Source organism: Myiozetetes cayanensis, unplaced genomic scaffold, assembly GCF_022539395.1.
Source record: "Myiozetetes cayanensis isolate MyiCay16 unplaced genomic scaffold, myiCay2020 scf14, whole genome shotgun sequence".
In the NCBI taxonomy this organism is placed as follows: Eukaryota; Metazoa; Chordata; class Aves; order Passeriformes; family Tyrannidae; genus Myiozetetes; species Myiozetetes cayanensis.
In genome coordinates, this window is record NW_026087048.1 from 10,812,228 (window position 1) to 10,834,260 (window position 22,033).

The 22,033-nt window shown below is 42.8% G+C and overlaps 1 protein-coding gene across 4 annotated transcripts in view; it reads right to left on the reverse strand.

Moving 5' to 3' along the window:
• Window positions 1-7,738: 7,738 nt before the first annotated feature.
• Window positions 7,739-22,033, reverse strand: part of HOMER2 (homer scaffold protein 2) — a 63,212-nt gene continuing 48,917 nt past the window's right edge. For all 4 annotated transcript variants that reach the window (XM_050309596.1, XM_050309595.1, XM_050309597.1 and 1 more), the window contains 4 exons: window positions 21,014-21,170; window positions 18,688-18,798; window positions 16,085-16,165; window positions 7,739-14,706 (listed from right to left, as the gene is read on the reverse strand). In XM_050309596.1, coding sequence (XP_050165553.1) covers window positions 14,518-14,706; window positions 16,085-16,165; window positions 18,688-18,798; window positions 21,014-21,170 — 538 coding nt within the window. In that variant the 3' untranslated portion in view covers window positions 7,739-14,517. The remainder of the gene's footprint in view (window positions 14,707-16,084; window positions 16,166-18,687; window positions 18,799-21,013; window positions 21,171-22,033) is intronic.

The following is a 22,033-nucleotide window of genomic DNA, read 5'->3' on the forward strand; positions in this document are numbered from 1 at the left end:
GAGGTGCAGGGACAGGTTGCCTGGAAAGGTGTTGGAGTTTCTGTCACTGGAAATCTTTAAGAGCAGGTTAGATAAACACCCCGAGGCACTGCTGGTATTGCTGAGGCGCTGCGGCAGGGAGAGGTCTGGGGCCCCTGGCCAGCTGAGCTCAGTGTCTGCTGCCTTGAGGCTGTTTGCTCTGCAGGGGAAGTCACAGCTTGTTTTCTCAGAGATGCCCAAATGTAAAAAGACTCAAAAAAACCTTTCTGAACGACCACCAGATTTTTCTTCTGGCTCTCCATGACCATGACTTGTCCTATGCCACCAGCGCTGGGCTGTGGCATAGGTGCCCCCATGTTAATGGGGCACTCAAGAAAAGCATCTGTAAGGGTCAAGAGGATTTAATCTGGATTTGAGCTCAGGCTTCAGCAGATGCCTTCCCACCCCATCATGATGAATGATTTTGCTCTGTTTTCTCTGGTTGTTTGAACCTTTTAAGAACTGATAAGGTTCCCTTTTCACTTCAGTTGAACAGGGAGGAACTTCCCCACCAAATGGGGCAGGTTTGGTGCAGCTGCTGGTGCCATGCACAGTCAGAAAAGTACAAGGGCTGATGGATGAATCAGGAGAAACTGGAGTAGTAGGTTGGCTCCGTGATGACCAGCTCTACCAGTTTAGATTAATATTAACCTACAAAATACCCTTCTTAAAATACCTTACCATGGGCTATTAAGTGAATCCTTCAGTGGGAATAGTCTGCCTGGACTGTCCAGCTGCAGAAATTGATTTGTTTAAACTGAAAAAAATACAGTTGTCTGTCTTTAAAGAGTTAATAATGTACAGATTTGCTGGAAATCCCAGTAATGAGGTAAAAAAAATCAATTTCTATAAATCAGTATCACTGTGGCTTGTGATCTCTCTAACTATGATGTGGGCAGTCCAGACAGCAGTTGCCAGTATTTTTAGGGAGGTTTAAAGTTAATGTATTCAAAGACTACTTGGTCTGACTAAAAGAACTTTGCTTTGAAACCCCAGTGCTTTGATCACAGCAAGAGAAGAGTCATGGCTGTGGTACTGGGGCACAGAGCACCGTGGCCATAGCTGGTAATGCCAGTGCAGTTATGGATTTGTCAGCATTTCTGTTGACATGCTGCTTTTAGGGATTTATGTCCATAGCTAACCCCCTCAGCTCAGTGCTCAGGGCTGACTCACATACTAGATAGTGACTTTTTTCTTTCCTGCAAAATGGTATTGAATTGAGCAAATCAAATCTCAAGTGATCCAGAATGATCTTACAGGGTCTTGGGCAAGTACATCACATCACTTGTGCGCCTGTGGGACTGTGGGGGACCATTGAATACACTTGAATACATGGGCTTGAAGTGGTGCTCATAAAGGTTTGCATGGCAGCACCCATGATCCATCCTTTTATCACTTCCACTCCCTTCTTTTATCCCTTTAAATAAACAGATGCACACAGACACCAGCAGCAAGAGGGACAAAAAGGATCAGTATGAACACATTCATTAGGACTCACAAAAAGCTGGGAAATGCTTCTTTTTTCAGTCCTCCTCCACAAAGAAGTTGGTAGATAAAAGCATGCACCCTTTGGAGAAAATGAGTTCTAAGTCTATGCAAACTCTCATTTGAAAAGCATGGATTTAATTCCAAAAGCTCCTGGTTGCATCCAAGAGCACATCTGCGCACTACATGCCATAATAATGTGATGTTGGTAGGAAAGAGGGACACATTGTTTCAACTAAACCCATGGTGATGATAAAAGGTAAATGGTATTGAAGGCATTATTTAATAAATGCCACAGCAAACTTTGGCAGCAAAAGCAGCTCAGAACAATATGTGAACATATCCCTGGAGGAAACACTCAAAACTGCTCCAGAACATGGCATTTTTTCCCTGGCAAAAGGGTATGTGATTTTCATTCTCATCACGTCTTTCTAAACTGAGAGCAAGAGGCAGCACAATTAAATCTGCTCAGGTAACAGTGACATTAACAGCTCTGCTACTTGTGAAAATGCTTTGTAAAACAAGCCGTCTTTAGCAAGCTTTTGCTCTTGCAGTAAAAGTGAGCCACAAACTGTTCAGAAAACATATTTAGCAGAACTACAGATGCTCATTTTCCATAGGTCCCCATCCTGCCCCAAATCCCCATTAAAGTGCTGAGGACAGAGGGGACAGCAGTCTGCCTGGGCAGCTGCCTGGGGGTAAATCAGGGTCCTGTGGCTGTGGGTCGGGGCCAACCCTGAGCAAGGGCCTTCTGGTAGAAAGGGCCCCAACCCACAGCAGCATCCAGCTCTGCCCTGCCAGCACCCAAAGGGTCAGCAGTCAGGGGAAAGGCTGGCCAGACTGCAGCTTGGAGGACAAACTCAGTGTCCTACTGGGAGATTGGGTTTTCCCCCACTTGAGCATCAGTTCACCATTCCTGGCATCCAAAGACATTTGCACCTCCCTTCCATCCCAAGGCAATAGTCTAAACACCATCCTACGGGTGTCTTTGCAGAACCCAAGGGTATTTCTCTGAGAACCAGCAGCAGTGTCTGCTCCACCCCCGGTTTTCATCCTCTTCTCACCCAGAAGGGGCTTGAAAGGCAGCCAGCTCCGATGCCAGCAGCATGGTATCCGCCTGTCTCGGCACCGTGGCAGTGGGCACTGCAGACACTGGGGGTGACAAAATGAATCTGTCCCACTCCTGGAGACATGCTTGAATCCTTTATTCATCAGCAAGTGAGTCACTGCCCTTCCCACAGTCTCTTCCTGTGAAGCAGTGGTGACAGCGAAACAGGATCAAGCGCCTACACTTCCCCAGCCCACACGGAGAGCTCTGTGCCATCCCCTCCTTCCCAAGCCAGCAGCCCTGCTAGTCTGCAACAGAAGTCCTGAGAAGTGTGCAGGAGTGAGCAGGCACACAGGGTGAGGAGGCAGCAATGCACCCTGTCTGCTCTGCCAAAAGGAGCACTTCACATGTGTGAATGCTTCGTGAAGCATCAGGGAAAAGGGCTGCACAAAGGGGAGACGTGGCCTGTGCTGTGCCTGTGACCCCCCTGTTCCCTCCTGGCACTGCTCACCAGTGAGCACTGGTGCCACTGCTCCACCAAGGGCAGCGACTCCCCAGGCCATACCTGGTGTCAGAAATGGGGCTGGCTCTGCAGACCAGCATCCATCCCTGTGGGGTTAACTCCAGGAACAGCAGCAGTATTCCCCATGGTAATGTGAACAGAAGTCAAGCAGGGCTGCAGTCATCTGTAAAACTCTAATTAGCTTTAAATTGGGCAAGGAGACATCTGGACCAGAGGTGAAGAAGGCAACTAAAGACAATCATTGTTTTCCCTTGACACAGGTCTGCTGAGCCTGCTGGGCTCCATTGCAGTCACCTGGAGTGACCCAAAGAAGGCCTTGGGATGAGCCATACCAGCACTGCTCCACAGTTTGCTCAAAATGTGCAAGACAAGGAGAGTCCAAATTCATTTGCTGCAACACTGTGCTTCTAAGTCCCTGTTTATACACTGCCATCAGTGCTGGTGTTGGCTTTTATATATATTTATCACACAAACAGAAACAAGGGGTTGTAAATCAGTAATAGCCCATCCATTAAATTTCTTTTCCAAAGAGGAATTAAGTATGACCAGCAACGTTGGTTTATCCAGAAAGTATAAAAAAATCAAATCCATTACAACAATCACAGCTAAAGAAAATTGTCCAGAGTTTGTTCAAAAACATTTGCAAGTTGGAAGTTTCAACTTCTATTTCCATTACCCAGTTAGGAGATACAAAGTAGGGCAGCTGAAGCTGTGGATGGCCAAGGGATGCTGCATCTCATCTCAGGGAGGGACTTGGACACTGGACTCTGGTCATCTTTTATCTGAACCAAAAGGGCCCATCAGATGCTACACACCCTGATGTAGAAGAGCTGGGCTGCAACACAACTCTGCCCCTTCCCCTTCTTATTTTTAAACATCCCTGTGTCTCTCATTCCTCACCTAAAGCCATTCTCCTCCCACTGAAATGACTGTGCTGGTGACCACAGGACCTCCACAGCGTTAGGAAGAGAGTGAATCACTGCAATTTCTCAGCTTTCAGAGTCAGAGATTATCTTTATAAATGCACCCAACACTGCTATAGATAAGCAGGATTTGAAAGACATAAATACTTTGCTTCTTTCCTGGGTTCTTTGTTCTTCAGGGAACTCCAGCATCCTGTTTTGTGGCATTCATCTTCAGGCTAATGAACAGCACAAACCTGCATCCAGAGAAAAATGAAAGCCATGGCTAATGGTAGCAACAAAATAAATGGCAAAAGTCTAAAAGTAAATAGCTTTGAAAACTGATACATTTTAGTGTGACATGATAATGCAGAAAGGTTGCCAGTGCTGGTGTTATTTATAATTCCCTGAACGTCTGAATTCCCTCCAGCCAGCATACATTAAGTACAATCCAGGGCATATGCAACAAATCATATTCAATGATGAAAAGTCAGGAGAAAAGCAAGAGCTCAATCTCTCTTGATTACAGCAGCCACAGATTTCTTTTTCATAGACTGCCAGTACTAATGAATGGAGAGGACATGAAAGGAAAACAAAAATACTGAAATCAACCTGCTTCACATGCCAATAGATGTATCTGTTCATAAACTTGATTAATTAAATGCAAACCATTGTCAAGAAATGTTGTTCAGGGTATTTAAGCCCTCACTCTGACTGCAGCATCCAGCCATGTGTGAAAATACAGCCCTGAAAAGCTATGTGGGATTTAGCTCTGGGATCCTGGATAACAACCACTACTGCACACAAACACAGGAGGGAATGTATTTATGAAGAGGTCCATTTTATGGTGGAGAACAGCAGGTCTCAAAAGCTCTGCTAGAGCAGGATTGATTCAGTAAGACGTGTCTACTGTGCCTGTAAAATGGGGATTCAGCCTAAAAACCAGAAGCTGGGCTCCATTTGGCACACACAAAATTTTGACTCTCAACACCCAGTTTTCCATCTAGAGATCACTTAATTTCAGGCAGTGCTTCTGAGAAGATCTAACAGTTTTGAAAAGTTATTGAAATATATTCAATATTCAGGAAAATTGTTAAAACCCAAAGGGAATTTCACAGCATGGAGATCCGTGTTTGAAATATTCAAAGGCAGAGTTCAGAATTAAGTACCACTTGGCTGCAGTGATCTGTTACATGTTCCCAGCAATGCATTTTTGCAATAAGATGGGAATGTTTGCCTTGCAAAGGTTAGCTATGCTTTTAAAATTCACCGTATCTCAGACCTGCCCAGCCTGAGATAGCTCTGTGGCAGAGCTGCCCTGACACCTGTTAGTGATAAAGTGGAAATCCCTGTCCCAGGGCACTGGCACAGCCCTCCTGGAGCTGCTTCACGAGCCTTTGGAGGGCCATTTTTAGCGTTGCTCACTGAAATCAAACCTGGCAGTGCACCTGGCATGGTATTTTTTTCTGCTTTTGAAGGATGGTTGGACTTTGGTCCAGTGGGCTCAGTGGCCAAAGCAGGGCTGTACCACCACTGCAGGTCAGAGGCTGAGCTCCAGTCACCACCTGACTTTGATTCTTCAGCTGCCATAGCCCCATTGTTGTATCTAACATTAACATTTCAGTCATTCTCAGGAGAAGGTTAGCCTGTTACGTATTAGGCTCACGGATGCTGCTGTTCTGCTCTGGTTAGCAACGCTGATTATGTAAAGGATATTTAATGTTGTAAATAATTAAAATGCTTTACAAGATTTTGGCTACTTTTTTAGGAGCAAAAAAGAAATTAAAGAAGATGTATGCAGTGGATTTGTGAACAAATGCTCGAGTCTTCTAGGAAGTGGGGAGACAGTTAATAATATATAATTAACATATCTTCCTTTCTTCCCTTGTTGGTGCAGACATGCCTTCAGATGAAAAGCACAGAGCATTAAAAGTGTGTGGGACAGAATAATGTTGAATTTTATGTAAGTTCAGCCTTGTCACCAGCTACACTCTGCATGTGTTACAGAGAGAGCAAGCCTGTTCCTGCTCAGGGATCTCATCCACTGTACTCTCTTTATACAGGCCTCCCCCAGGGTGCCAAGGTGGATTTTTTCCTCCAAAAGGAACTAAGCTATGGCCTAGATTTTGCTATGCTATTGAAAGAACTCAAGGTAGCCAAAAGGAGAACATATTATTACGTTGCTCATCTACTTAGGAGTCAAACATTCAATTTGATATTTGCCTCATATTTTCGCCAGACATCCCGAGGTGGCACATCACAGCTCAGCAGCCCAGAGCCAGGTTAAAATGCTTTTTAATGGGTAACTGCAGAAGAGCACATCCCATTGAGGAGGCTCATGAGCTCTCTGATAGGATCCAGTCGAATGTGAAAGTCGAGGGATCACAGACAGCAGCATCAGATATCCCTGCTGGCAGCATCGCTCTCCGCAGCTCCCAGACCAGGCTGTTCCTTTTGGAACCACCGGTCACCTGCATTACAAACACTGGCAAGGAACAGCCTTTCACACAAACCAGAGACTTCCTTGATGCTAAAAATGCATCCAGGATCTAATGAGATGAATAGCCTACAGAATATAGCTGTGCCTGTAGCAAACAGGCACCTCCACGTGCCCAGTGGCAGGAGGCACTGCCCCATGCATGGCACAGTGCTCGTGTGGGTGAATGGAAATGTGTACTGTGGGACCAGCAGCTCCCTAGGAACAGAATGGGACTCACTCCTGATAACTGCAGGTGATGAGATGCACACACAGATGTTATACTAACATTTATAATTATGCAAATCCAAATAGATAAATGGGTAGAGGGGATGTTTGCTACGTACTAGAGACCATTACTTACATTTTAATACAATACACATAAACTGGTTTTGTAGCTACTGGTTATTCAGGGACTGCCAGAATTTGCTGAACTGCTTGTCAGAGCTATTGATGCTCCAGGTAGAAGAGCTCTGATAAAAGGTCAGGGGCAGACGAGTTTCTCGCTCACTCCAGAGCTGACATTTGCAGCCCTATAGCCCAGAGTAACAAAGGCACAATGAGCCACAACCATTTAAGTCTTCAAACCTTCTTATTTCCTTTGAGAAAGCCTGGTTTGGTGCAAACCTTGCTTCTCTACAACAAATACGACAGTGCTGAGAGCATCACTATGCACTGTCTGTAGATGGACTTCAGTGTTTTCCCTACCAGGGATGTGCTGTTGAGTGTGGGCTGTTTCACTGGACACCAGCAGGGACCTTTAACAGTCTCATCTGAGAGGCTCTTATTAACTGCTATGTGCTGATGCAGGAAATTGGTGTCAAAACTCCCTCATTTCAATTACTTCTGAGTCCTAGGTAGTTTCTCCAGAGAAAATACCAGCTCCAGCTGCCACTAGGAATCACAAGAGTGTTTTCAGTCCTGAGCATGCCCTAAACAGGGTGCCAAAAAGCTGCCTCCTAACTAAAGACCTCTCTCAGCATGCAGTAAATCCAAAATGTCACGGTCAAATGTTTATAGATTCTACTTTTTCAATTTAGGTATGTAAGTACCACCTTAATGCTGCACCTCCCTCTGAGTGGGATAACAGAATAAAGTGAAGAGAGATAAACATTTTAAAGCTCCACCTCCTGAAAAAAGGGGTTTCAAGATTACCAAGGCTCTATACCATATTTATAGATCAAAATCACATTCTTCTTATCAAAGGATGGTGTTCCCTTGAGTTCACACTTGCAGCCACAAGGGTGTTGGTTTTCTGAAGTCAATGAAGACAATGAGACAAGAGATTTTACTTAAACTATATATTTTTACATAAAACAACTTTATGTTACAATAAAATCAGATAAAAATCACAAAGTTATATAAGCTCATAAAGAAAAAAATCAAGTTTTCCTTTTAGAGATATAAAACCCAGCATTTACTGCTACTAGGAGTCTAAATGTTAACATTGACTGTCTATGGTCAATTTGAAAAAAGAAAAAAGAAGAGGAAAGTACTTTTTTACAGCAGACAAAATGATGAGGTAAGAGATGCTTTTACGATGATCCAACTGTAGAAAACACTTCAGTTTTCATTAAACCATATACTAAATATAATAAACCCAAATAAAAATATACCTTTAGAGCACTGCAGTGTTTTCCCACAGTTGTATACCAACAAATCATCAGTCATTCACTAAACTTTACTTGAAACAGTAAAAACAGGGTGTATGTTTATCTTTAGTACTAAAATCTCATAATAATCTAAATATTTTGGTATAGCAGACCACACTAAAACACTCTCAGAACTTTCAACTACAAGGGATATATTCATGTTAAAAACAATGTGCTTTGTTTGCCATTCATGATGAGCTTTATAGAATATTATGTTCATGATCACTATTAGGCAATTAAATGAAAACATCTAAATGCTGCAAAATACTCTTTTATTGAGCATAGCTCCCTCATCACATACCGAAGTTAATCAGCATACTGCAAACTTAGAAGCTAATTTCACAAATCTTACATATCGGTTCTTTTAGCTTTAGTATATGGCTAAAATAATTATTGCTGACCAGTGTTAAAAAAACCCAAACAAACCCAACCCAAACAAAAATACAACAGTAGACAGATTTTTTTCAAGTGCCTTTCATGTGTGTACCATTAATATTAGTTAACTAAATGAACTAAATTTCAAAATGTGCATATAAAATTTTTGGAAGTATAGGCACCTTCATCTGAAGACTGTATGTTCATGCTACCTGTTTAAAAAAAAAAAAAAGAAAAAGAAAAAAAAAAAAAGAAGAGCTAAGACAACACAGTAGAAAAATCAAACAGGCTGGACATCCAAAATCCCCCAGGGATGCAAGCAAAGTCCTCCTGGCCAGGACCAGCTCTGCCCACAGTCTGCAGGAGAGCCCTCATTTGGGAAGCACCTTTGTCATATTTATCATTCACCTCCTGACTCTATTTCACTTCAGGTACCTTATCATTTACCACAGAGAATGGTATTCAAGACGTGCAAACTTCATGTAACTGTCAAGTTTACATCCTAATAGCGAGCCTAAAACACTGCCGAGCTCCCAGGGCGCAGGACTCCAGGCCCAACATCCTTGGCCAAGCTGTGTTGGGTCAGCTGGGGCTCTCCCACTGGAGGTGTGTCTGGATCAAACATCCTGTGGCTACATATTGCTTTGCCTGATGCACAGGTGCTTGTTGAACATGATCCATGGAAAGAAAGATTGCCTTAGGCTAGCTCTGTGTCTTACCACTGCTAAATCGTGCCCACAACCAGACCCTGCCAGCCCAGCCATGGCATCTTTGCTGCCTTTCAGCCCCTGCCAAAAGCTGAACCTGCCCTTCTGCAAGGTCCCTGGTACTGCTGAGGCCCTGTAGGACAGCAACAGCTTTTCCTATTTTTGACTGCAACTGTGTGATCATAACCAGTGCTGCAATGCTCTCGCACAGCTCAAGCTCTGTGTGTGAGGACATTCGCCTTCCACCCCTCACATCACCACCCGTGTGATATGCTGAGGACTTTTTGATAATTACAGGTTTGACAAGTCCAGAAGTGCCTGGACAAAGGTGGGTGAGCTGATGGATCAGTGTGGCCATCCAGACCTTTGGCCCATCTGCTGTTTGTGAGCAGAGCACATCTTTCACCGAAGCCTCTGCTGAAACAATCAAGAAAATCAGCTGCTGCTGCTGACCCCTCCTTACACCCCTTTCCTTCAGGTTCAGCACTGGTCACACACCAAGCTGAGATGTTTCACCCTTATAGTTTTGTTTTTGCTAATCCATAGGCTCAGGAAGACAGCACTATATTCCTTACAAGCCACTGATGCTTTGAAGGGTTTTGCTAAGATAACTCTCCAGAAGAGCCTAAGGAAGAGCATGGTCTTGTAGCTGAGAAACTCCCACCACTGCAAGGTGGTGGCAGTAAGAGAAAATTTTCCTTCTGTTACTTATGAAGCCACCAAAGGTGGCAAAAAATTAATAAGGGAGAAAATAAACATTTGGGGAAAAAAAATGAACAGCATAAAGAAGAGTGCAGAAGCCTAAGGGCAATTTATGCCCTACTGGGAGGGGAACATGAGCTCCCTGCGGCCAACAAGCCACCAAGCAACCACAGGCAGGTGAGCACCTGCCTCAACACCACAAATCCTTTGGCTGGTACCCTTGGAAAGGAATGGCAGTGACAACAGTCAGGGCAGCAGAAACCCTTCCCACTCACCTCAATTCATTGGGCAGCTTTAAAAAGATGCTCTCTCTAAATCGTTCAGATAAAAATAAAATCAGGTTGTTTGTCCAGAAAAAAGACATTGTCTAAAGAACATTTGTTTTCTGGGCACAGATGCACCCAGCATAAAACTGTTTTTAAAAAGTGCATCTTTTAAATACTAGGATACAGAAAGTGAGAGGTGGCATGGAATTTCTTCCAGGGAAGACAATTTTCTTCCAGTGAGTTCACTTAGCAAAGCAGACACCAATTAGATGTAGACAGAACACTGCAAAGAACTACTTTTGCTGAAAATACACTTTTAGGCCAAACAAAACTACTTGTGAAGTTGAGTCAAAATTGGCAAATAAAGATTCAGCCAAATAGCAAAAACGAAAAAGGTTAACCTACTTTATTTTGAGGTGTGAAACAACATTTCAGCTTTTCATTTTGAAATAATTTACTCCTAATATGAGACTAAGGTGTTTTTCCAGAATGTGATGTAACATATCTAATAGAACATTAGATATGAAACAATTGAAAACAATTATCTTCATTTATTTTTATTTCACTGAATATTTTTAGGGTTTGTGCTAATACGAAGTAGCCCTGTTTATTTCTCATTTTGGCCACCAAAAAACATTCAAACCTCACTGTTATTCAGCAGCTCTAACACCAGCTCAAAGAAGCGACTAGAGCCTAGAGGACAGTGAGACATTCTCTGCCCTGGTGTCACAAGAGGCCAGCCCAGTTTTTCCTTCCTGAAGCCCCCAGCTCGCTGACGCCATGAGGGCCAGACAGGAGGGATGGGCAGCGTGGGAGGGTCTGTGGTGATGTGGCTGATAGAACTCAGCACAAGAAGTGCCAAGCACAAGACCTTTGTTAAAAAAGATCGTGTAAGTGAGGTAGGAGAGATCCTGCCATCAACCACGTAGAGGGAGAAACCTGTGTCCAGAAAGGGAACTCAACATTGCCCAAGGTGAGAAAGAGCCTCGTATAAAGACACCTCCACTCAGCACTGGATGGAAGTGGAGCACTGACCACCAACACATTGCTGATGGCGTTTGGAAATCAGGATTTACCCAGCACTGTATAACAAAACCAAAGTCTGCAGACGCTCTCTTGGACAGGAATGAGCATTTCTTGGCCCCAGCAGCATTTGGGGCCATCCCTCAGCAGTGTCAGCCAACCATACTCAGGATGCCCACAGGGACAGGTTGAATTCCAACCGTGCACAAAAGGTGGATTAAATGCACCCATAGAGGATGGTGCCTGCATTTTGGTGGGGAAGGCTGGCTGCCCTGGTGCTCCCACCTGGAGGGAGGGGGCATTTCAATGCATGGACGAGTCTCTGAGGAGCAGTGTGAGGCTCACAATTTGGCACGTGGGCTATTGCTGGGCCATCACAGAGCGTTGAGGAATAAGCAGTGTGTGACACCGATGGTCCCCCCTCAGCAGGAGCCTGGGATGCCAGTCCTGGGGCAGGAATGGGGCCAGGCCAGGGAGGGCAGCTGCACCTGGTGCCCAAACACTCCTGAGAGCATACACTGCCTCCTCCTAGTACACTTTTGGCTTTTGAAGAGTTAAAATACAATTAAAGAGAGAGAAGGCCAAAAGAGATGGAGTTTGGGAAGGTTTTTAAGTGATTACACATAGAAGCTGTCAACTTGCTGCTGCTGGGAAGGAAAAAGAAAGAAGGCAATTATAGCAAGACCTTGGATTCTTTAAGGATGGAGGTTCCCACAGCATAGAGGTGTGTACAGGCATCCCTAACAACATCAGAGCAATAGAAGATAACAAGCAAATACATACATTTGGGGCAAGACTAGAAGAGACAGGGCAAGGATTTCTCTAAGAACACCCCCAACATTCCTCTGGTGGGCACAAAGCACCCAGAAATAACTGCCTGTGTCAGAGCTAAGCACTGGCTTAATGTGCTAGCATTAAACTCTATCTGTTAAATCAATGCAATCCCATGGAAACACTTCTCTTGCAGTTTAAGAGTGGCTTAATACATTCCTAATGAACTGGATCTGAGATAGACCTGACTAAAGTGGGGAAAAAAGACCTGGATTAACCCCAATAAAATAATACGTTCACAGAGTCTTTTGCATCCTTTTACCTGGAATCTAACATGTTAAAAAACATAGGTTATGTTAAAACCAAGAGGGAAGTCCTAAGATTACTCAACAGGAAAAAGAAGATAGAGTGGGGTCCTTCATGAAAAATCAATGAACCACTGTGAGAATTAGGGCCCTGACTGCCAGTACTTCTTGCAGCTCTTAGTTGTGTTCTCCTGTGATTCCCAGCTGATCCAGGGACCAAAACCAGCATGGGAGGAGAAGCAGGATGAGCTGCCTGATAAATGATGGTGTATATCTGACTTTCTATCAAACAAGGAGACTAAAAATGGAGACTACTTGTGCAGAGCCACACAGAGTTTCTGACGTCATTTTCATTTTGAGAAGTCTGGTCTAACCCCCATATTATGCAACTGTTGAATCTTCCACACTGGCAAAGTCTAATTTTCACACGCCTACATGTTATGTACCTGATCTTTTTTTTTATTTTTAAATATCAACAGCCTACAGCAATTTCGTTTTAAAGAGACTTAAATGGTCATAATGGTTATGAAAGGTCCCAGCTTCACATCCTTTGTTTAAAAGGAGTAAAAGCAAAAATACTCAGATTCCAGTCTGAAAAACTGGCAGTGAAGATAATGTAACAGTAACAGATGAAAAGAAAATTCAAGGGACAATTGCAGACAGACCCTATACCCACCATGGGGACTATATATTCAGCTGCAAAAAAAGTATTCAATGCACGTTTCATCTATAACCCACCTTTCTTTTAAAGGTCACTTTAATAATCGAGATGTGCCAAAAAAAGATAAAAGCCCCTAAATTCAAAAAAAGCATGGCCATTTTACATCAGTCACTCCTGCAAAGCACTAACATGGTGCTTAACCAAGAAGCAAATAATAATGTCACATGAACAAAAGTTTGAATTCGTTCAGGTCCCGTGTAAACACTCTCAAACCAGGTTGTGAAAAAAGAAGAGAAAGAAGTTGAAGGAAGTCCTAAGGGAAAGAGCAAAACTTGGGATGGATTCTCCTCTCTGGTCCGTTTTACATTCCTATCTGTAATTAAGTGAACTTCCTTCTCACTGGAGGCCAGGGCATGACCTCGCATTTCTCAAAACACACTTAGAGCTGCTGAATAACCAGTTCAAGAATACAACAGCACTTCTGTATCTCAGCTTGGGGTGGGGGTTCTTTGTACAGTATAACTGGGTGACTAATTCTCATCCTACTGCCAAAGAATGCAGAAATCATAGGAAAGGATTTTCACTTCATGTGGTCATGGCCCTGCCAGACTCATGGGTGGAAACTTGCTTCTGAGCAGCACCTTCAAGTAACCTTATAATGCTTTTATGCACTGTCTCCCTCTTCACTGCTGCAGAAGTTTATCAACAGTGATCAAATTGCACAAAGGGGCATGAGTTGTGTACAAACCAGCAACATACCACTTTTAAAAATAAATATCTGGTCCCCAGACTCAGGTGGGTATTTTTCAGAGATGCACATAATGAAGGGACTGTATGGGTTCAAAACTGAAGGCTAAAGAGAGGTGATGCTGCTAAGCAAGAGAAGCTGTCCTCACCAGCTGGGTAAGACTCATGACTTCAGGAGCTGAAACTCATTTCTACATCGTTGACTTTGCACTGTATGGGTCCAGGTAAACACATGCAACCCCTATCAGAGGTGATCTGAAATCCACTGCACTTTTTTTTTTTTTTGGTGAATCAGGCCTGATTGACGTGGTCCCTAAAGATCCTGGTATCTGTGTGAAGTGATTCACTTGCCTGCAGCTCACCACAGGCACATTTTACAAACTACAGGAGTTCCAGATAATATCTCTGCTCTGCCAAGGCGTAAAAGTCAATGTTGTTAAGAGTGCTGATAGTTCGGACAGGAAAAAGACTTGTTTTCTGTTTCTATGGTTGCAAACAGCCCTTAAGAAAGATATAAATTTCCCTGCAACAACTAACTGCATATTCATTTTAAGGTAGATCTAGTTCCAGATTCCTGAGACAGAACCCTCTACCTGTTCCCAACCCCACAAAGCCAGAGCAGCAATACAGAAAGTTTCTAAACTCAACAGAATTCAGTGAGCAGCACGATTGGTTTGGTAAAGAAACAAACAAAAAAAGAAACCCACCAAAAAAACCCCACAGCAAATTTTCAGCCTATATGTACAAAACCAATGCAAACAAGTGGAACATTCTAGTTATATTTCATAAAACACGTTTGGGATCAACAAAACATCAAACATCCAGACCCTAGATTACAAAAAAGATCTATTGCCGTCTAATTGTCAACCCCAAGTTTAGACAGTCCTTGTCGGAAATCATGTAATTCATCTATCTTCCCGTCCAGTACATCTAAAAAATTCTTTAATTCAGTTTTAAGGTTGGTCTGCCTATGTTTACTCTCTTCAACTTCTGTCCTTAGCGTTCTGACTTTCTCTTCAAGATCTTTGTTCTTTTTCTCAGCAGCCTTAAAGACAAAAGAACAATAAGATGAATCATGGAGAAGGAGGATGAACAGCATTTCATATTTTAAAGCAACAAATGACAGCTGGGTCGGGCAAGTTTGCTTCAACTTTTGCAAACTGATTAACACAAGCACCTTCGAGAGCAACAGACGTGCTAGTCCGATTAAAAGGAAAGAAAGCCCACGCAGGAGAGGACACAGATTAACTGGAAAAGATGCTTTGCATCAAACTTTGTCAGTTGGTTGATATCTTCAAATTCAGCTGGATTTAAATCATGCATAACTGTGCATACATTTCTGTCATTGCTACAGTTGCAGAATTAGACACTGTGCCACCAACTACATACAGAATTATCTATGGTGGTTTAACCTTGAAAAACAAGCTTAGAAAATACTGTCTGAGAAATAAAGTTGCTTTATTCAGCACTTTTGGATTTATTGGTAAAGTTCCACTTTGTGTGAGCACTCAGGCAAGGAATGGGGCAGCCAGGTAACCCTTCCCTTGCTGCACTTCGTTCAATTATTTGCCCACTCTTAGACTTTTTTATTCTCTATTTCATGCATGTAAGCTTATGCTTATTCTCACAAAAGCCACAGACCACATCTTTTACCATACCAAACCAAACAAAATTCATAGTTTAGCCATTTCCAGCACCTGCATTCCTCAGCAGCCTTCTAAAATATTTTAGATCATTTAGATTATCAGAGTGATGGGATTTATTGATTGGATTTCACTTCAGTGATGAGACTGCTAATATTTATTCTCCTTTCATGTATTAATTCATTGCATTTAAACAAGCCCTGACTTGAGGAAGTGATGCCCAAAGTCCAGCTGCTGGCTGGGGCAGGGCTCCCACACCCCGTGAGCTTGGCTCCAAGCGAGCACCTCCCAGCAGAGGAGCCACGTGTGCACAGGCAAAGGGATGACACAGCACATCAATGCATCCTCAGGTGAACTGTTATCCCTGATGGTGAGCAGCTCTGCTCATCTGTTTCTTTCCCCAAAGCCTTCCCCAGTGCCACTGCAGCAATTAGCCCCAGGTCTTGGAGAGCTGCTCAGCACACAAGGCTGTGATGCGGTTCCACAAGCCCAGAGCAGCAGAAATACAGGATACAGGACAGCCTGGAATCTGCAGGAGATGGGTGCAACATGGTCCCAGGCAAATCCATTTCTGCAAACAGCAAGGCAAAGAAACGGAGCTATTTAATTACTCCTATGCTGGGCAGGGCATGGTGTATTTTGCATGTAATTAGCATTTCTTGCTTTTACAAACTGGGGCTCTTTTGCCTTCAAACACTGAAGCCTGAACAGAGAAATGCATAGAGCTGTGAGAAAGAAAGCAAACATACCAACTTTTTAAAAATTAATTTCAAACTGTACCTGTAATTGTTCAGATACAGATTCACATTCTGACATTAGCTCTGGTATAACTTCACCCTGCTTTCGGAGCTCTTCCAGTTCCTTTGAAAACATAAAAGAAAGAAATAATATTAGTGCAAGCTTCAATTTAAAACATAATGGAATTTTGAGATGATGAAATGGCTTTGCATATTTTATTGTATTCTGCACAGTATTTGGATGGAAAATAACCAAAATAACTTGTCTGCATTCCAAAATTGCTAATTTTCTACTTGAATACATTTTTTCACTGAATTTTTTACTTTGCATTTCTAAAACAGACAAGGCAATCCCATCTCTAGCATGAACGCCATTAATTATATTAATGAAATCTTAACCTAAACCACATACCTATGCAAAAGATATATTAAATAACAGAGAAATCTGAGGGACTGTAATGCTATTAGCAATTTATAGATGGTAGCAAAGAGTAAGTCACACATACATTTTCAATCATATATGACAGCAAATACAAAGGCCAGTGGCAATACCAGCTGCATATACAGAGGCATCATACAGAGCACAGCTGTAATGGGCTCTCCTCCAACTTGACTACACGAATACCACAAATGAACACCACCCATGTGGGTAGTAGGGAAAGACTCAAAGAAAGGCTATACATTTTTGCAGAAAAATTGTTCAAGGAATCTGAAAAACACATTTGCAACTCCAAGAGAAACTCTGACTTGAAAAAGTGCAAGATCCTTCTCCAGAAACTGCCCATGTAGGTGATGGTCTCAAGAGTAAGTAGGGGTATATCCCTGGACTACCTGGACTTGTGTAAAGCACTGACACCATCCCTCACAACATCCTTGTCTCTACATCAGAGAGACATGGATTTGATGGATGAATCACTTGGTGAGTAAGGAATCAGCTGGATGGCCACACTCAAAGAGCTGCAGTCAACAGCTTGATGTCCAGGTGGAGTCCAGTGATGAGTGGTGTTCCACAGGATTCAGTATTGGGGTCAACATGTTTTTTACTCCAGATTTTTTGTGAACTGCACTGAAGAATTTAACTAATGTAAGAGTAACTATATTCAGACAATGTTCCAGCTGCTGATATAGGGGAAAGAAAGGGTAACTTACCCTTTGTTTTGAGATATGAGCTCCTGTGCATATATATCTGTATCTACATAATGGCTGAGAGCTCACATCTCAAAATACAAATATATTAATACAATATATACACTTACTATATATATAACTACTACACTGTATACTTACTATATATAGTATAGCACATTGTATGTACATTTATACACATACTATATATGGTATATGGCGTGTGGCATATGTCATATGAGATATATATATAAATATTTCACTAGATATGTCTGTCCTGATTTCCATGTGTTTATGTTTCTCTCTCCTCATTTCCTACATGAAGAGGATATCAACAGCCTTCTTACACAGCAATGCCCATGAGCAGACTTCATGTGAGTTTGAATTCTAGACTATGAAAGGTTATTACTTATGGGTAGTTTAGACCTAATCGAGAACCTGCTAATGTAAGCATGAATTTTTAAAGCAAGTTAGCATATTGTCAGTGTAAATGCAAGACAGACATGTAATATTTACAAGTCAATCTATTTTCTAGCTCATTTGGCACTGTAAAAACATGAATCTTGAGGAAAACACTAGCAGAGAATAAAAGGGTTATGATACATGCTAATGCCACAGAAAGGTTGGGAAAAAAGAATTACATTTGCCTTTGAAATATAGGGCTGAAAAACATTACATTTATAACAGTGCATCAAAATCCATCTCCCTAAACTACTTCCTTGTGCCACCGTAAGACCCCTTAAGAGCACTGCTTTTAAGAGAACCAGCAGAGATGCTGTAATGGCACATGGCAGACTTGACTGCAGCTGCTGACAGCTTTTTCTCTACAGCCATCACAAAGCACTTGGTCACTGTAACAACGGAAAAAAAAGAAGATCCCATTTTTTTCCCCACTATTCAGGGCTTTCAAGCCATCATCGTAATCTTCCTTCAAAAAAATTAACACTATTTCAAAAAACGACAAACTGGGGTACTCCAGATGAATCTGAATTTCTCACTCTTGGAGTTAGTCCTGAGATTAGAGGGAGACCATAAAACAGCAAAGCTGAAGACTATGAGCCATCCAGAAGAAGAAACAGGACTTGTTACACAAATGCCAAGTTATTTTGTAAATGATGTCTTTTTAATGATAGTCCTAACGTCTACAGGAATTTTGAGCATGGGGACTGACAAATGAATCTGTTCTCAGCATATATTTGTCTGGTACTGGGCAACAAATTCCATCACTCTGGCTCTTCTGCTGGGAGTAGTGTTGTATTCATAGAAGTATCATGTTTGTTAACCCCTGACAAATTAAAGTGTGCCATCACAGCACGTAACACATCCTGCAACTGAGACAGAGGAACTCTATCAAACTGTTGCTAAGGAGCTGTACATGGAAAACCTAGAAACAGGCAACACCCAGAAACACCAGGCTGCTTATGGTTGTAGGTGAGCCACTCCATAAATCTACACATCAAGAGAGAAGCAGACAGACCCACGCAAACATGAAAATGCTATTTCCGTGTTCAGGACACTCACCAGCTCTTTGTCCTGAAGTTCTGTTTCCAGTTCTTGGAGACGTCTACTCAGCTGCGCATTTCTTTCCTTCTCTTTATTTATTTCATTGCACTGTTCCTCCAGTTCTTCAATCTTTAAGAAATGTCAGACATTAGGTGAAATTTTTCAATTTTCTGAAAATCTGGGGCATGATGAAATGGGCATTGGATCTGTTTCCCAAATCTCAGCATTTGATTAACCAAATTATCACTTCTTTCCTTAAAAAGAGCCAATTTACACATCCACTAGGAAGCCCTGGGTCTGTATTTATTCTTTGTCACAGTCTCTCATATGAATACTCAGGAATGCACAAAACACTGAGTTCCTAAAATAAGTGGAGCTGGGGATAAAATCTGCACTTCACTTCTATGAAACCAACACAAGACTACAAGGGATGGGTTTTCTTAACCCAGCAAGGAGAAGAAATCTCTCTATCACTCCCAGCTTTGCCTCCTTAGGGGTTACTTATTATTCTAGCTGGTGTACAAGGGAAGAACATCAAAACTTCAAGGGAAGAACCAGTTCAGAGTAACATGAGACACTTTGTTCTCTCGCCCAGGGATGTGCTTTGCTCTCCCCGTGCCTCCTCCTGCCAGCTCTGGACTCAGCTCCCAGGAGATGCACTTCCCACAGGCCAATGGGCCAGCTCATTAAAGTATGTACTTTAATTCTCAGCTTCGTGTTGCTTTGGGATTATAACTTCACTCATTTGAAGGTAGAGCAATATGCAAAAAATTCTGACCTATTTAACAAAGGAGAAGGAACTTCCCAGGGCGCCGCAGTGGTGCAGTGTGAGTGTTGAGCAGGGAACCTACTTGGGGGAAAAGCTCAGAAAACCTCCCTCTGTAGAAAAAGATGGCACATTATACAGACAGCACTGCTGCAGTCTGGCTAGTCACTAGCACGATGACTTTGCAGCTGTAGCAAGGCAGCTGTAGCATTCTAATAATGTCTTCATATCTCGTACTACTGGGATGCATCAGGTTTCATCAGTTAATTTTAATAAGAACAACTTTTGTCTGCAACAGTATAAGAAAGCAAATAACTACACTGCAAATTATGCCATTTTCTTATAATATACTGTTCCATTCCCTCACTTCTCCCTTGTCCACAAGAGACTGAATATAGAAACCCAAATAATGTAATGACTAATATTAATTTGTTAATGTGACATCAGTTACTAAGGCTCTGGTTTGGTCTCTGCATTACCACGGTGCACACTTAGAACACATGTGAATAGACAGGTGAGTATCTGCCTCAGGAAAAAGGTTGTTCCACATGGATTTTCAGTGCCAACAAACAACCCAAACCACCTCCAACACCGAAATACTACTTGCAGCCTACTGACACAAAAAAAGACATGAAATGTCTTCCTTCTTTGAAAGTAAACACTAAACAAAAAATATCCTCACCAGACTGATATGATCTGATCTCTAATTCAAATGTCCCAGTGATCCACCTAAGCAAGAAGGAAAAGGATGCAGCTTTTCCAAAATATTTAGGATGAACAGAGTGAAGTTATCCCTGCAAGCAGTGCTCATGGAACCCAGGCTCTCCTGTGCCCAGGCTGGTGCCAGCCCCATGTGGAGCTGTTGCAGAAAACACAGTATTATCTGAGGGATGGTACCAATGACTACTCTAAACTAAGAATTCTTAAATTTAAACCTCTGAGTTGTTCTCTGTTGTAATTATTGCTAACCCTCCATCTTAACACTACTGAGAAATATGCTCAGTAATGTCAGGGAAAAGGCTTTAAACAATGCCTCTTAGCAGGTTTCTGGATGTGCCAGGTGTTAGTGCTGGAGGACTCAGCTCACAGCCCACAGTGCTGAGGAAATAACTCAAATCCTCATTCCTCTGCATGCTGTAGGGTTTGGCTTCTAATACTGAGTGGTTCCCAGCTTGGTTTCCTACGGGTATCCTAGGTCATAACCATGCCTTCTACTCATTCATATCTAGCAGTATTTCAGTGAGCTTAGACAGGGATATGCAACAGTAACCCCACTTTTAAAATCTTTCTGGTTTATGATCCCATCCAGCAATGCCTGCTGATGCTAAGTCTCTCGAGGCAGTGAGCTTCACATGATGGAGCAGCACCAGTCTTCCTGATGATCCCCAGTCCTTTGAACCTCCCTGCCTGCTGCATACAGAGAGAAGCAGCTGCCTTAATTCCTCATCCACCTCCCTTTCAAAGAAAAAATCCACTTCCTAACACACACAACGACAAAGCTGCAGAAATCCAAGAGAAAGAGCAATGGCAGGAGCAGCTAAGTGGAAAGGATGGCTCTCCTGTGGGTATGCTCCTCACCTTGCTCCTCAGTTGGTCGTTCTCCTCCTTGCAGGCTGAGAACTGCTTCTTCCAGTGCTCGATGCTGGCTGCAGACTCCTGCAGTGCTGTGGACAGCCGGGCGTTGCTCTCCCGCAGCGTCTGCAGCTCCGTCTCCCACTTCTTCACATTGGTTGAACTGAGAAAAACAGGATGCCATGAGGTGGTTTCACCTTCTAATCCGGTGAATCGTTATTCTTTACCTTGTCTGCACACTCACCCACCACGGTGTGTTGGCCATTACTTTGTTGCAATAAGATGAAGAACACTCAGATGTATGTAATTGCTTTTAGACAAGGCAAGCCTAAGGAGAACATAAGCCTTAATTTGACTGTCTCTGCCAAAACAAAGGGATCTACCAACTCCTGCACCTGTGTGTCTGGAAGAAAAGCCCTGCTGTCAGAGGAGGCTGCAGAGTCCAGCTGGGATCCCCACCATCTGCACACAGGGGTCTCAGCCCAGTGCAGTGCACGGTCCCTGTCACCTCCCGAGCTGTGTGGCTGTGCCTTGCCTTGCCTCTGCTGCAGCACAGGCTGGGGACCTGGTACCCCTGCAATAAAGCCACTCTGCACATCTGCAGATGGTACAGTAAAATTCAGAATGGAGGATTTTAGGGCACTGACATGATCTATATTTGAATTTTTTATTTAATGCTGAGTCTTAACTATAAAAGTGTTACATAATGCTGCAGAATTAAACTACTCATTCCCCAAAGACTCAAGCTGCAGCACAAGATTAGAGGGTGAATGGGAAGAAGGCTTTGAAACTCCCTCTGTGCTAGTTGCTGCCTGCCTGTAGAGGTGTCTTCAGCAGGGGGAACAAGAAAACATTATGGTTTGAAATAGTTTACGCTATTAAAATGTCAATAAAGAGAGATGATGTACTTCAAATATAATATATGACACTTTGGAATTGCTCACTGGGTAACGCTGCTTATGATGCTGCTCTATTTTTTTAATGCCTTTTTAAGAGTAGCTTGATCCTGTTAGATTTCTTTTCCAT